Here is a 15,973-nt window from a genome sequence, read left to right as displayed (position 1 = left end):
CCCATGTCAGGGCGGCGGTGGGGGACTGCACTGCGCTAGCGGGAAGCCACTGACCGCCCCCCTCTCCTCGCCCAGCGATGTATTCACTGCTTTCAGCCTGCACTTGCCTGTAAGGATTATGGCATTTTTTTTTCATTATTTTTAAAATTTTTGTTATTGTTTTTATTTTTTTAAAAAGTTTCATTTTGGAGGCTCCGGTTGCATTTTCCTTGCAATCAGGTGGTAGTCGGGAACCGAGCCTTTTTATAAGCAGAGCATCGCTCTGTGCCCTTTAAAAAAATCGCAAATAAAAACAAAGAAAAAAAAATCAACTTTAACCATTTTACCGCATCATTTGATCTTTTGTTGCTTTTTTTTTTCTCCTCTCCAGATGTTTACATTTCCTGCTGCTGTGCTTTCAGGTACAGGTACGTGTCCTTTCTGTCCTCTTTTGCTTTTGGTTGTAAAATAGAAACAAAGGTGGCGTGCTGACCTCGCAGTGCCAGGCAATTTTGGCTAGGGCTTTCACTTCCCCCCCCACCTTCTCTAGTTTTTATAGCCGTATTAAACCGATCCCTGTGCCAGATGCTGGAGTGTCACCTGCCCTGGAAAAGGGGCTGCCCCTCTCCCTGCGCTCCTTTTCTATGACCACTGGTGCCAAGGCAAGGCCGCTGTGGGTGCTAGGGCGCCTGGTGCGGGCTGGGGTGCAGGCGGGTGCTCCGGTAGCCCCGCTGGAGCGGGATACTCTGGAGCGCATTAGGCTGGCTAATGATGTGAGAGGGAGTGCTGGACTCTCCTCCTTGCACAATGTTGATTGATGCACTTGCCTTGGAAAGAGTAGGCACTCTCCTGCTCACCCTCTTTTTTTCCCTGCTTTTTTTTTTACCCTCTTAGGGAACTTACTCCCCAAAACTGATACTTTGAAAAACATGAGTTTCCGTAGCCAGGAGAAGGAGGCTGCCTGCTCCCTCCCCATTATTCAGTAGAAAGCCGTCCAAGTCAGATCCTTCCTTTGATCCTGCCTCGGCAGGAATGGAGCCATTGGAGGAACACCCCGAGCGGCGAGGCTCTGCAGCCCAGGCGCCCGCTGGACGGGGATGGTGGCTGGGGGTGCCGATGGCCACTGCCCCCCCGACAGCCCCAGCACCGCGCACCTCCCCAGGACAGGGATTTTGGCTGGGCATTCTGGAGCAGACCCACCTGTGGGGCTGGACAGAGCAGGTGCCACTGCCCTGGGGGCTCCATGCCACCGTCCTGATGATGCTGGGGGCCGCTCGTGCCACCCCCTTTCCCCGCACCATGCTTTGGCTGGGATTGCACCTGCTTGTCCTCACAGGTACCTGATGGCAGCGAGGGATGGTCCTGGATGAGTACAGCCACAGCCTTGGAGAGGGCTCCATCCCTCCGGACAAGCTAAAACCCCAACCAGCCCCATTCCCTGTTTCCCCAACCCCCCTAAAAAAAATAAAGTATCCCAGGTCACATTTTTTTCTCATCCCCTCTGAAAACTGCAGCTTGAACCTAATACCAGCAGAGCCTCCCCTCAGTGGAGCAGCCTCCTCGTCAGGAAAGGATCCACAGCTGTAAATTACCCTGCGGTTGGAAGGCGTTTGCTGTATTTCTCCAGTGCAGTTTTTCTTTTCCTCAAGCCCAAGGAATAACAGGCTGCGCAGGGCTCGCAGCGACGGCACCCTTTGCAGTGGGGAGACATTTTTTTGTGCTTGTGCGGTAACTGAAGTTAATCAGCCCTCCAGCCCCCTCCCTCTCCCCCTTCCCTTTGGTGCTTTTAGTGAATCAGAAAAAGTTTGGCTGGCTGCCTGGAAAGCACTTGCTAAAATCTGATCTCTTACTTCAGCAGCCTTAAAACTTGGGAAGTTATTGGCATTTATACAGTTGGAGCTTGCAGCCTTCCAAAGCAATAAAATAATAATAAAAAAAAAACCAAAAAAACCGTGCGCTCTGGTGCTATTAGAACCATACTTGCTCCGTTTTGTGCTGATTTTGCAGCATTTTGCGGGATTTGAGGCGAGGATTTGCTGTGGTGTCCTGGGCAGTGGTGGGGCTTGCCGGGTGTTGCGCTGAGAGGCGAGCTCTTTCGGCGATTAGCATTGGGAGCCAAAACATTAGATTAGTCATACTCAAGAGCCTTCGAGTGAGTGTTTACAGTATTAATGGTAGATGAAAAGATGTGAATGCTGTAAGTTTTTATTGCCCATTTTGTTACACTTTCTTTCTAGATTTATTCACGGGATTATATGTTTTGAGCCTGAATGGGAGAGAGGGATTATAGGATTTCTTTTATAATGATCAGTTTGGGTAGGAGTTAGCCTTTGGTGAACTGGAGTAAATTAATGCATCGCTTAAGTTTAATATTTATTTAGGCTAAAGGAAGTTGTTTAGTTTTGGTTAAAGGGCTCTGTGTTGTATTGGGGAGATTTAAGACTGCCTGAAATGGATTATATTCTAAGGCTGCCTTTCGCCCTTCCGTGCAAGCCGTGATCAGCGGGTCGTCCCCGTGTTAGTCTTAGACTGATGCTCCTCTGCTGCTGCCTGGTACCCTGCAGCTCTGCGTGCAAAGGTAAAAATCCCTCCAGCTTGCGTTGGGGCTGGAGGGATTCTGGGGCAAAACACCACAGCTCGGGTATTTTGTATCTTCTGTTAGTTGCTCATGTACAAAGGGTGCAGTGCTTTACAGTTAGGTGCTGTGGTAGATCAGCTGCTGGCTTAAAGCTTTCTCGTAGACCCTGAGCCCCCTTTGCAGCTGCCCATAGGTGACCCTATTGAGTGCAGCATCACCCATGGGGGACTTGTGGCAGCACTGAAGAGGTGTGCCCCAGCCTGGATGGTGGGGAGATTGGAGGGATGGGAGTTTTCAGGAGCTGGACTTAGATACCTGGATGAGTCAGACTCATGTGGGGCTTTGCTGCCAGGTGACATTTCCAGCAAGGGACACTGGGAACAGCGCGTGATGGGTCAGAGGGGAGCGCTGCTGGAGCGCAGCACATGGGTGCTGGCAGCTGTGTGCCAGCACAGCAGCACTGCACCTTGCAGGATGTGAGGTGGGAAGCTCCTTCTCCCATCCCTTTCCCCATCTTGTTTTCTTCTCTTGCCTCTTGGGAGGTTCCTCTGCTGCTCAGGGTTGCTGAAGTCTCAAAGGCAGCAGGGACACTGCATATCCTTGTGGGCACTGGAGGGATTCATTTATTCATGCAGGTTGTTCTTAGGGATGCTGCTGGTTACTAAACTCTCCCTCTGTTGCTTGTCTTTAGCATCCTTCAGTTTAATTCTCCCGCTGCTCTTTCATGCTTCCAGGAGCAATTTGTCCTCCATGTACTTTTTCCCTCTGCTATGTCCCAAAGCCATTTTGGGTTTAGCTCTGGAGTCAGTGCCCTCTCTTCATACAGGTGAGAAATCCTGGGAGCCCCTTGTGTGGATGGAGAGGATCTTCCATGTTGTGCTGGCTCTGACAGTCCTGATGGCCCTTAGGATGTTGGGGTCAGTGACGTAGAACCTCAGGAGCTCAGAGGTCCCCCATTGCCGGGGCAGGTGGCGGCTGGAGGCAGCTTTGGCATAGGCTGAGCAGTAGGGTGTGAGGTTTTGGGTGCTGCCCTGGTTTGTGAAAGCTTCCAGCTCTTCTTCCCCAGGGACATCTCTAGCGCATCATCAGCTGGAGCGTGGGGTGATGCTGACACGGCTGCCCTGGCCATGCCATAAAGCGGAGACTGACGCTGCCTCAGCCTCTTCCCTGCCCTGATAAAGCTTGGCGCGTTCTTCTACACCAAGTGCATCTGTCTTAGATTATGAAGAGGTCTCTGATAGGGCTAAATCCTTTGCTTTTATGGCTTTTGTAGGTTAAGATCCAGCTTTGGAATCTGATCCAGAAGCAAACAAGAGGTCAAAGGAGCGCACAAGGCAGCACCGGGCTATTTTCACATCTGCTGGTGTTGTGTAAGAGGACGGCTGCTGCGTGCCATGCCAATAGCAACTTATGTTTCTCCTAAGCTCCTGTGCAGCGACAGACAGTTATTGTTTGGGGCTTTGTAAAGTGAGACACAGAGAAGTGTTGCTTCCACACGTTTAGTGCGCCAGATCCTGCGGTCTGGCGAGGCTGTGCACAGCACATGTCGAAGGCGTGAGCCTGCTGCAGAGCTCTCTCCCCTCTTCCCCTCTGCTCCTCTGCAGCTGTCCTCCCCAGGACTGGTCGGAAATGAGTGCCACTGAATGGCACTGGAGACATCCTTGTGGACAACCCAGAGTGTGGTCCTCATCACAGCCTGCCTGGCTTGCCTCACCACATGACTCCTGGACGCTGCTTCTGTGGGCGTGAAGCGGTGCTGGAACCAAGAGTTCCTGCTCACCGTGCTCTTGTCCTTCTGGTGGCAGCACCAGTGGCTGACACCAAAGGCAGGGTCTTGGACCATGTGGCCCTAGTGGGGGTTATTCTCATGTCTGCCCTCCCTGTTCTTGCCCTCCCTGGGAGGCATGAGCATGTGTGTTGGGATGGGCCGAGGCTGCGTGTGCGGCCAGAGATGAAGGCTGTGGGACTTGGACATGGAAGTGCCCGCTGTGGGGTAGGTGCTACTTCGATGTGGCTTGTGGCTTTGCTCCCTGTGGCAACACCTTACGTGCTGAGACTCAGTGAGGCCTGGTGCCCTGCAGCTCCTAGGCTGGGAGATCCTGTGCTTGCCACTTCCACTCAGCCTGGACCCAGACCACTGAGTCCTCAGCACAGTGTCGCTGTGCCAGCTCCTCTCTGGATCTCTGAACCCCCTCAGATGAAGGCAGCATTTGTCCATGACACGCCTGAGATCAGGTCCACTTTACCTGCCTGAGCTGGCCCCCCTGTGCTCGCGTTGGGGTTGCTGACACTTGGTTGTAGAAGCGATGGAGTGAAAGGCAAAATATAGCATAAGTGGTCTGGGAAAGTTGGGGAAGTTTTCTGTTGAGTTTTCTGATTGCAGCCAACTCTCAATTACTAGGCAGTGAGAGGGCAAGAGAAACTGTGGAAGCAAATCCTGATTTAATTAGAGGAGGAGAAGCTCAGCTATGTCAATGAAGTGCATGACCCTGTCATGGGCTGGAGTTGATGAGATGGGCCGCAGCTCTGGGTCTGTGCTGCTGCTGGGATGCTCACGGGGCTGTGCCTGTCTGCGGCCCGTAGAGGCAGGATTTGGTTGCCTATTAAATAATTTATTCCTGTTTCAAACCCCCTTGCTCTCCAGGAAACGACTGCACTGCTTTCCACAAGAGATTTGTGTTCCCCTGTGCTGACTCCCTGCACCAGTCTGTGCAGTGGTGTGTCCCCAAGCTGCCCCTTGCACTCTGCTGCTGCCTCCTGGTCTGGAGAGCTGGGGCTGGCAGAGGAAGAGGGGGTGCATCAGAGCCGTCACTGGGGCTGGCATGGAGAATCCCAGCCTGGTGCCTGTCAGGATGCATGCTCCAGTTCTCCTGTGGGAGAAGTGAGACTGAGCTTGTCGTGGGGTGAGCCCAGATGTGGGTCTCGCTTCTGTGCAGATGGGGGGGTTCAGCCCATGCCCCCCCAGTGCTGCTGGCTGCCGGGCCTGGGTGTGCTGGGATGGTTTCTCTGCCAGGAGAGCCCTCTGGAAGGTTTGCAAGGACAGAGCTGCTTTCCATCCCAATGAGACAGAAGCAAATGTGAGCTCCTTCAGCATTTAGGGGCTTGGCTTTTTCTAGGTGTGTGGTAGCAAAGCAGAGGGGCTGCCTGTGTTGCAGTTTGCCTTTTCAAAGCTCTGGAGATGTGCAAGATGCTTCAGAGAAATGGGGGAGGACTGAGATGGTTTTGAGAATAGAAGGGTACAGTAGGTGTGGGTTTCAGATTTCTGCTGCTTGTGATAGCTGGAGGCATCATGGTTGTTGTATTTCATTTTTGGTTTGCTTTCCTTGCTGCACCTGGCATGGCCAAGGCTGCCTGGAGGTGAGTGATGCTGCTTTGGAGCAGTGCTGGCATTTGCAGAAGGGGTGCCTGCTCAAATCCTCCTTGTTGGGATATGGCGATGCAGCCGGTGGCAGGTCCTTTGGCAAGGGGCGGGGGGGTGACCACCGAGGGCTCCCCAGGGCTCAGGTGGGGTCAGCAGCTTCGGAGGGACCCAGGTGGCCACTCAGAATATTTGATTTTGCTGTAAGCTGATAGTGCCAGGCTGGTCAGATGGGCGAGCGGATATCTGCCTCTGCTGCGGGAGTCTGAGCTCAAGAGAAAGACTCCCCCGGGGCAGAAAATAATTTCTTTGGAGCTATAAAGCTATTTCCCGGATCCTTGGGAGTATTTTTATGAGTCTCTTCCTTTCCTTAGGAGCTGGGAAAACCCCTCTTGTGCTCTCTCCTCTCCTCCCTTCGCACTCATTGAGCGATAGCTGCTTTTGCTTTGATTTTCTCCAGATACGGACACTTTAAATATCAGTTGGGATAAGAGCAGGTGAAAAATGTGTTCAAGGAACAGCAGGATTTAAAAAGAAAAAAAAAAATGGAGTGGCTGCTGGTGGTGCCAGGGCCGGGGTGTGAGGATGGTTACCTGCTGCCAGGACATGCAGTGCTTTGGAGAAAGATGCTCTGGTCCGAAATTCCTTTTTTTTCTTTCCTTCCCTGGTTTTTTGTGTTTTGATCACCCACTGTGCCCTAACAGCAGGTACAACAAGAAATTATGCAGAGCTGCACATTACACTGCCTACCTGGTGTGGTGCTTCTGTGTTCTGGTACCTCTCCAGATGTCCATGGAGGATTAGGCATCCAGCGAAGCAGCTGGAGGGAGAATAAGAAAAAGAGAAAAAAAAAAAAAAACCCAGATAGAAAAGACTGTCTGGCTCTGCCAAAGTATTTTTCTATTGGCATTCAGCAGCCTCGCCATGGCATGAAGTGAAAGAAAGGGGAATGGAGAGAGGAAGGAGGAGGCTTAGGCTGTCATGGTCTGTGTGTTTCCCTTTGTGCGAGCTCCTTGTCGCGCCGGGGGCTGCGGTGGGTGGGAGCCGATGTGCCAATCTTCCCCGCTTGGCCAGGGGCAGGCTGTGGGCTTTGTGCCGCCCGTGCTGGGCTAGCCAGCTCGCTGCCATGCAGGGCTGGGCTTCCACACCTCCCTGCCTGTTTTACCAGCACAAACAGCTGGGTTTCAGATGAAACTGTGAGGCAGTGCTTTCCACGTAGCCCAGCATGGTTTGTGAAGTTATTTGCCCTTGGGCTTGCCCCATGCCAAGGTGGAAGGTTAACCTGCGCTTTCTGGGGTGCATTGGGGCAGACTGGGGGTGCTGGGGCTGGCCCCAGGCTGAGGAAGGAGACAGAGCCCCAGCGGTGACCAGGCCGAGGGACCAGATCCTGCGAACAGCAGGGCTGGGTCTGCCCTGCGATATCTCTGTCAACGTTTTATAATCCACATCACGTTGAGATTGATGAATGCTAAACTGTGGTTAGGGTCTCATATTGCATTGATACAAATACCAGGGTGCAGCAATTAATTAATAATGGATTGTTCCTCCTGCAAGGTATTTCCAGCACTCCTTATTCCTCCCAGTTCCTTCTTCTTCTGCTGCATATTTCAAATGGTTTGGCATCATTTTTAGGAACAGCTTGTTAAAAAGCTGTTGTATCTCTTGGAATACCCTGAGCTCCTCTTCTGCAGAAATCCAGAATTAACAGAAAAATGCAGGGCTTGCAGTGTGTGTGCTCGTGACCGTGGGCATGGCTGGTAGGATGTGAAGCCCGGGGAATACAAATTAGAAGGATGATGCTGATAGACGGGCATTTTGCTGCTTCTCTGTTGCTCTTTATCCATTTGAAGTGCGAGGAGGGCTCGAAATGCGGCACTGTGGTGCTGCGACTGCACGGGCTCCCTTGCCCATTGGTGGGACTGGGATCTCCTCCTTCCAGCCCTGTGACTGTGCTGCTGCATGGGCTTCTCCTGTCCAATTGTCAGGTATGACCCTCAACAGATACTAATGTTTATTTTCCCAGGTTGAATTCAAACCGTAGGCAGAATTTGACTCTGTTTTGTGAATGTACAACCTAACAGCAAGTGGGATGCGTGCTTTACTCCCAGCCATGATTTCCAACTATAAAATGAAAGTGGATTTTGACCCCCTTAAGCTTCCAGACTTTACGGTTACAATCCTGTATGAGTAGCGTCAGTCCCTCAATGTGAGGCTGTACTGTAAGACTGCACGGTGCAGCACGGTATTGATTATCTGTAAAATAAATTATGATGTATGTAGCGCAGGTTTCTGACCCCGTGGTCACGACCTTGTGGTGATTGGGGAGACTTCCGACCAGCTGAGATCAGAATAGCAAACAGCGCCCCGGCGATCAATAGCCAAACCAGCAGGGCTGATGGCTGGGGCTCTTTAGAGGAATAGTGTTTGATGCCATGGCATTTTTATTCTGAGGAACGGGCAGTGGGACAAGTGGAAACAAGGTGGGGGACGGGGCTGGGCTGCCCCATTGTGCTCGCTCCCAGCCCTGCTAGAGCTGCCTCCAGCTCCTGGGTCAGCTGGGCTGCATTTGTTGGTTTGGAGAGGGAGCAAATGAAGGAGAACAATCTGCCAGAGAGTCAGAGGGCCTGCTTTTGTGCTGTTTATGTTGAAGGAGTAGGTACTGTGAATTTAGTTGCTGTTTGAATTTAGCAAACAAGAAAATGGAATTTATTTGGGCAGTTTTCATTTCTTTCTGGGAGCCTGATTTCCCCAGCATGCACCATCGCCGTGCGTGCCAAGAAGCCGAATGCCACCAGGTGAAGTCATGGGGTTTCACGTCTAAAGAAAAATCTGTGCTAACTCCGACACAGGGCCAGCAAGGCTGGACTTGCAAAGCTGCTCCGTTAGCTTGTGGTGGGGCTGGGGAGGTAGGGAGCTGTAGCATTCCCAGAAATGGGAGCTGTAGGCATTCCCAGTCCAAACTGGAGCTGTTTGTGCTGCTTCGTTGGCATCATTTGTGTGCCAGGTGCCTGTGGGGCTCTGGTCAGTCCCTGCAGGTCCCCTTGCAGAGGGATGCTCAGGGGTATGGGGATGTCTGGACTGGAGCATGGCGCTTCACAGCATCTCGGTGCTGTAGACATGGGTGCTGGCGGTTCAAAGAAAAGGCTGGTGAGGAATCTCCATCTTCATGTCACATACTCTCCTTGCAGTGCGTGCCCACGGCTGGCCTGAATTTCTCCCTAGTGGCATTTTTTCCTGCTGCTGGTAAGTGGTGATGGGTGCAGCAAAGCATGTTGGGCTCTCCCCGCTACCCCCAAGCTGTGCAGGGACACAGCAGTCCAACCCTTGGAAGGTGCTTCAGTGATTGTAATCCCTCTTTTTCTTTTTATCCCATAGTTAAAATGTTTCAAAAAGGATTTATTTCTCAAAACTGTTAAGAAGCGTTCTGTGAAAATGGGAAACCTGCAATCTAAATGAATGAAAAGCGAATGAAACTTTTCCCTAACTCAACAAAGCAGGAAGATAAGAAGTTCTATTTGTCTGACATTTGCAGTATAAAGATTTTCATGCAGGAGCACAGCTAATAGAGATAAGTACAAATCTTCTATTAGAAAACAAGTCGTACTTTTCATTTCTGGCCCTAGGCTCACAAGTTATATCTGATCCTGAAGGCAGATTGACAGTTTGGTTTGGATTAAATTCAACACATGGTTTATGCCATACTTTTGATAAGGCTCAATATGATCTGATTATTTTTGTGTATGTGTGTGCGGTCTTTAGTACATGAGCAGCAAAATTGTCCGTTTGTAGTAATATTGTTGCAGTGAAACCATTGAGAAATTTATTACTGGAGGGATGATGAAATTACTGATTAGGAAAACATTAGGTACAAATAGTTATTTATTTGTATAGGATATATTTATCCTGTTTATAAATGGGCTTTGCTCTCCAGAGCTGCTGTCTTTTGTCATTGCTCTGTCCCTGAGAAAGAAAGTGGGGGAATAAAGGGTACAAGAATTTGGAGCAGGGAGTACTGAAGGAGAAGAGGAAGAGAAGGAGTTGCTTGTCGCCTGTGAACTCTGTGTCTCAGCAGCTGTGTGCTTGGAAACCTGGCTGCAAAGCTTTGTGTCTGTCCTTGCTGTGGGATGCAGCAATCTGTGGGAGCTCATCTTAGTGCCACCTCAACCCCGTATGCAAGCATGGGAACTTGCAAACCTGGTTATTTTATCAGTGGTGAAGCTGCTCCCGAGGCTTGTCCTTGGTGTCTGAAGATAACCCGTGTTGGTAGGACCTGTCGTTTGGTGGTACATTGGTGGAACCGGGTGCTGGAGAAGGTCTGACTTGACAGTGATGCTGAAAGCAACCGAGATCCTTATCCCGACTATATATAAACTTCATAAAAAATATGAAATTAATAGAGCTGGAAATGAACATTGCCTGGGTCTGCATGCGCTTGAAGCTACCTCCAGCAGCGGGTTCCACCCAGCAAGGGGCTTAGGTGAGCTCTCCTCAGAGTGATGGAGCTCCTGGGGCACACGTCTCGGGGCGACCTCCTTGTTTCTCAGCCAGATGGTGTGAGTTCTCTGTATCCTTCCGTGTTGGGTGAGGTGGAGATCTCCAGCCTCAAATGGAAAATATGTGTTTGCACAATTAGCGTGGCCCCTTCCTTGCCTGGGAGCAGAATGGTTTATTGATTTCTTTGGCCCACTCACCCCCACCTATTCAGCAATAATGACCCTTCCACCCCAACTCTAAATCATCCCAGCCTGCCTTGCCCGTAAGCCCTCTAATCTTTTAGGGTTGTTGTTGGTATTTATGCTCATGGAGGTTTATGATCTGTCGGCGCTGGCTGCTGAAATGCTTTATTTATCCATACGCCAGGCCACACAGGGAGCGTCCTTATTCTGGTATCATGTTCAGGATGCTGTAGTTAAGGTTTGTGTCAGCACTTCCATGCACAAACCTTGTTATTCAGGGGTTTTGCAACTCTGTGGAAAAGAAAACCGGCGACCTGGCACGGCAAGGGTAGGCTCAGAGGCACACATGAAAGCCCAACAACCCACTGCCCATTTAGGGATTATTAGATGGGCAACCTCTTTCCTCAAGGAAAATTGCCAATAACTTCCTCCTCCTTCGGTTTGATTTTGTAAAAAGAAAACCCTCTTTTGTGTGCTTGGATTAGTGTCGGATGGGGAAAACACTGAGGTAGGACCCAGGCTGGAATCCTCACAGGATACTTCAAAAAATAAATGTCCAGCCGATGTGGAACAAAACTGCCTTCTCCTCTGGAAACACCATGTGCCACGGAGGGTGGAGGTTTGGGGAAGGCAGTGGCTGCTCCTGGCCACTTTGCTTCACCCATCCCTGCAGCCGGCTCGGCACCGCAACCCTGCGAACAGTAGGCGACGGGGTATATAAATGTGATTTATTGCCCTGTTAGTGCAGTAGCTTGTGGGCTTATAAATTACTTGGAGATTTCTCGATAATAGAAGGAGTGTGGTATAAACAGGAGAGATAATAGGGCTCAAAAATGTATTTCAAAGAACTTTTGAGGAAGGCAAAGTTTCGTAGCTGTTGGCAGGTATGGCCTGATGGCTGGCTGCGGTGAAGGAAGAGCAGATCAACCCAATGGGGTATTTTTTTTTTTACTGCTCCCTCTTAATGGCTGATGGGTTTTGTGGGCACTCCGTGGAACAGCCTGGAGCAGAGCTGGAAATGCTGGCATAGTCCATTAGCCCAGAGCAGCAGGCTGGGGTCTGCATCAGGGGTAATTCCTTAAGCAGAATTGATCACCCACTGGTGTCTGTGAGCAGGAGCTGGCAACGATGAGGCACCCTCTGGCTTTCTTAGAACAGAGACATTGAGGCAGCAGGGTTTCTATAAAGGGAAACCGGGAGGGCCAAATAAATGCTGGACCCTTTTGTTAGCAGGTACCAAGCTGGTGTGACCAGCAGCCCTAAGTTACTGCTCCAGATCTGTTTTTCTCCTCTGTGGGATGGTGCCGGCATGTCACCATGTGTAGCTAAGGGTCCTCTCCTGCCACTCACAGCAGCGTGCAGCGGGCTGAAAGTAGTGATCATAAAATCGTAGAATTGTTAAGGTTGAAGAAGATCTATAAGATCATCAAGTCCCACTGTCAACCCAACACCACCATGTCCCGAAGGGCCACATCTACGTGTGTTTTGAACACCTGCAGGGATGGTGACTCCATCACTTCCTTGGGCAACCTGTTCCAATGCTTGGCCACTCCTTCAGTAAAGGAATTTTTCCTAATATCCAATCTAAACCTCTCCTGGCGCAACTTGAGGCCATTTCCTTTCATCCTGTCGCTAGGTACTTGGGAGAAGAGACCAACCTCCACCTCGCTACATCCTCCTTTCCTGATGAAACAGGAGGGTCTTTCTGGGGAGAGCATTAGTGAATGGAGAGATGCAGGAACAGATCTCTTCAAATGTGCCTTCGAGCTGGGGCCAGGGGATGCCCAGCATTGACACTTGCCTCCCTCTCAGTCCTCGATTTGCTGAGCACCTTTGGCAGGGCAGGGAGAAAGGGTTGGCAGCTTTTCCACAGGCTTGCTAGAGCACTAGGCTTGGTGAGGAGCATCTTGAGTGCTGATGCTGACACAGAGGTGATTCCCATCTCTTCTGTTTTCCCTTGAAGCTTTTGGAGTTTGCCATATGTTTTGTTCACTGAACGTGACCTTCTAAGCAGTTTTTGAACATCTTGGTCTTACGTTGGGGATGTTGGAGTCATGTTTTGCTGATTGCTCCTGGCAGCTCTGCAGCGTGTTGCTGTGTGGCATCTCAGACCATGGTTGCAGTTAGGGCCACTCTGGAGAAGTGATAGGAAATGGAAGAGGATGTTGTTAATGATGCTTTTAATTGAGTTTTGCTAAATAAAACTGGAGCTTCCCAGGTAAGTTGGTTTGAAGAGATGTATTTAAAGTGAGTAACACATTTTCAAGTGAAAATTCATTCTGTCCACCTTCTACTTCAACACGGCTGCCGTGGCTATGTGGGGTTCAGAGGCTATCCAGAGAGCTTCATCCTGCCTTATAGTTCAAGAAATAGTTTTTTCAAGGCCAGAAGCATAAAGCAAGATCAAAAGAAAATATATTTCTTTCAGAGATAAAGGAAATTTTGCATATTCTGTTTCAAATAAGTGAATTACTGATCAAAGTAATCTCTGGAAAGCCCTGTTCCAGAAATAGCTTGCAAGACTTTTGTAAATAAAGATGTTTCCCATGTACATGGGAAGAGAACTATGCAAGAGCAAGTCTCATATTGCTTAGTCATGGTAACTTGGGGAGAGGAAAAGGAAACTCATCAGCAATGTGTTGGCAGAGTGTGTGACTGAAATGGGGAAAAGCTGTTTGAAGGACTTTTCACCCTGACTGCCCTTCCTCGGCTCTGTCACCACAGGACCTTGCCTCTAACAAGTCCCAGTGGTTTCAGAGAGATCCAGTGGCTTGTTCCTGGGAGCTGGACCCCTACTGGGTTGTGCTGCTGCAGTCCCAGTTCTCTGCTCTCTTCTGCTCAGCAGCCTCCAGCATCATTTCCAAACCTAAGCCTTCCTTGTGGCACAGCAGTGCTGGGCATCTGTAGGCCCCTACATCAACAGGGCAGATGAATCTTAGGTCCCTCTGTCCCCTTCTGGGCATTTTGAGTTTTGATACAGCTGTGTACTTTGTGTTTTTGTAAAAAGTGTTGTACCCCTGGCTCTTCTGACAGTATCTGAAGTCAGGGCTAATCTGATAGACTGGATATGGTGGCTGAAGTTCAAGGATAGAGAAGATATCATCACATCTTGTGATGAGTAGGAACTGGAGGAAAGGAAATGCCCAGTGATGGTTGGTATGTTACTGGTTTTTTAGACCTGAGGAGAAATCACTGTCTCTGAATCACACCTTGACGCTTGCAGAGATCTTCTTCGTATACAACTCCTTTTCCTGTTTTTACACTAAAAGTTTTGGATCACGCTGGCAGTGGGGGAAGGGCAGGTCCACAGCGACCCCTCGTCATGCTGCTGTGTCAGCCACATCCAGTGACATCAGCCCTGCTGTCACAGGCTTTATTTCACTGGCTCAGGATGAAGAGCCCACAGATGCTTCCTCCCAAGCTGGGCATCGGGAGTTGTAATTGGGCTCTGAAAGAGAAATCAGGCCAGAGAGACAGGACTTTTCCCCTTCAATAACTAATAGTAGCAGGCTGATACTCAGGAAATGTGTAACTGTGAAGGCTGGTGTGTATTTACCGGTTTTCAGTGATGTTCTGGTAGTTTTTATAACACGGATTTGATGCTTGTCCTGAACCTGCAAATGTCTCCATTCACTGTGGTGCTGTTGGAGATGGTGAGACTAAAGAAGATGCCCAGCTGCAGGCTCCTGTGAGTCCCAGATGATGGAGAAGACAAACTCTAAATGTAGTAGGAAAGGATGCAAGCTGTGGGAGGGATTTGGGGTCTCAAAACAGCTAATGTCAGCCAGCACTAAAAGCAGGCATGAAAAACTCAAGACTGGAGGCTGACTGTGGGAGTGAAGGCGAGGCAGAAGCAAGGTATCAGCAGCCCAGTCATTCCCAGCAGAACGACTCCTGCAATTCCAGTAAACCCCCTGACTGGCCTCCAGTTATTGTGAGGTGGATAAACCTCCCTGTCCTTGGTCACAACCGTTTTCTTCCATCCCAGCACTGTGTAGGTGCTGCTGAATCATGGGCTGAGTGAGCACTGACACCTGAGGAGGTCCCATTCCCCTTGGCACCGTCCCTGTGTAGAGTTGCTGGTGTTATTTTGCCAGAATAAGCAGGAGTGGGACTCTTTGGAGCTTAGTAAAAGGTTTCCAGAGAGGAAACTTGATAGAGGAAAAGTGGCATGGGATAATTTGATAGGGTCTCCAAGCATCTCTGCTGAATCAGCTTTTGGAGAAGCCACCTTTCAGGTGAGATCAATGCTTGAGAGCAACTGTCCAGAGAGAGTGTTGTTAGCCATGTCTCTGTTTTCTTTGCAAAATCAATGGAAAAAGGTGTTTTGGAAATCCTGGCTGGAACTCGTGTGCGCTGCTCGGCAGTTGCCATGTTATACCCTAGAGGGAGTTGCTTTTCTGCAGTGGGAGCAGGGATCTGTGTTCCTTGGACGATGTCAGGGGACCGGGATAAAAGGAGCTACCAGGGTAAACTTTGGATTGCTGCTGCGATGCTGCCACTGCAACCATTTTATTTCTTTTATGGGGAGATCAGTCTCTGGTGATCTGTCTCCTTCTAACAGCGATGTTTTCCTGAATATTGCTCTGTTTTCCCATGTCTTGCGCTTTTGCTCCTGTTGTTGTGGAGGTCCCAGCTGGGCTGGTATCAAGAAGAGCCAGAGATGTTGCCTTGGACCTGATGGGCCTGGCATTGTAACTCCTAGGGGTGAATGACTCTGCCTTTTTCCAGGGTTTGGAAAAACCCTGACCCATTTCAGGGGAGTGGGCTTGGGGTTTTCCGCTCCGCTCTCCTGCCATGACCAGGTGAGTCTGCAGCTGGAGCATCTGCCCAGGGAGGGAGTAGCTGCTGGTGGAGGCGAGGAGAGAAAAGATCAGGAGGGCTTTGAACCTGGCATGTTTTTCAGTGATTGTGCTCAGGTCTCTTTGGAAAAGATAAACAAATTGCTTATAAGCATTTTGAGTGGGGTGCATGCAGCTTTTGTCTCACCCTGCAGGAGGACTGCCCTGATCTTCACTGCAACCCAGCTGGTGTGGCCAAGCTGGACTCCCCTACTGCGATGTGTGAAATAGTGCGAGGAGCAGAAGGTGATGGGGACAGACCCTGTGCTCAGCTGGCAGCGCCCGGGGGATGAGCAGGGACAGGGGAGGGGCAGTCCTCTCGCCCTTGTTTCTCCCCTTTGCAGAGCTCCCTGTGCTTTTTGTGAAGGCTTTTTTTGTTGTCTGGGAGCATGTTGGCCGCTGCTGCTGAGTCTACTCCGGAGATAACATCCTCTGCCAAGCTGTGCGGGTGATATGTGCTCAGATACGGGTTCCTGTGCCGCCGCCTTGCTGGGAACCGAGTTTGCTCTGCATGTGTTTGGGGCTGGAGAGACTCTATGAT

The 15,973-nt window shown here is 50.3% G+C and overlaps 1 protein-coding gene across 1 annotated transcript in view; it reads left to right on the top strand.

Moving 5' to 3' along the window:
* The window catches only part of LOC104548841 (fibroblast growth factor 18), a gene marked incomplete at its 3' end in the record, with an annotated part of 27,080 nt that continues 11,107 nt past the window's right edge, over window positions 1-15,973 (top strand). Inside the window, exons 1-2 of the mRNA XM_010194969.1 lie at window positions 1-109; window positions 371-407. Coding sequence (XP_010193271.1) covers window positions 78-109; window positions 371-407 — 69 coding nt within the window. The remainder of the gene's footprint in view (window positions 110-370; window positions 408-15,973) is intronic.

This window comes from Mesitornis unicolor, unplaced genomic scaffold, assembly GCF_000695765.1.
Source record: "Mesitornis unicolor isolate BGI_N332 unplaced genomic scaffold, ASM69576v1 scaffold38631, whole genome shotgun sequence".
Lineage (NCBI taxonomy): Eukaryota > Metazoa > Chordata > Aves > Mesitornithiformes > Mesitornithidae > Mesitornis > Mesitornis unicolor.
The sequence above is the reverse complement of the archived record's forward strand: the minus strand, read 5'-3'. Positions and strand labels throughout refer to the sequence as shown.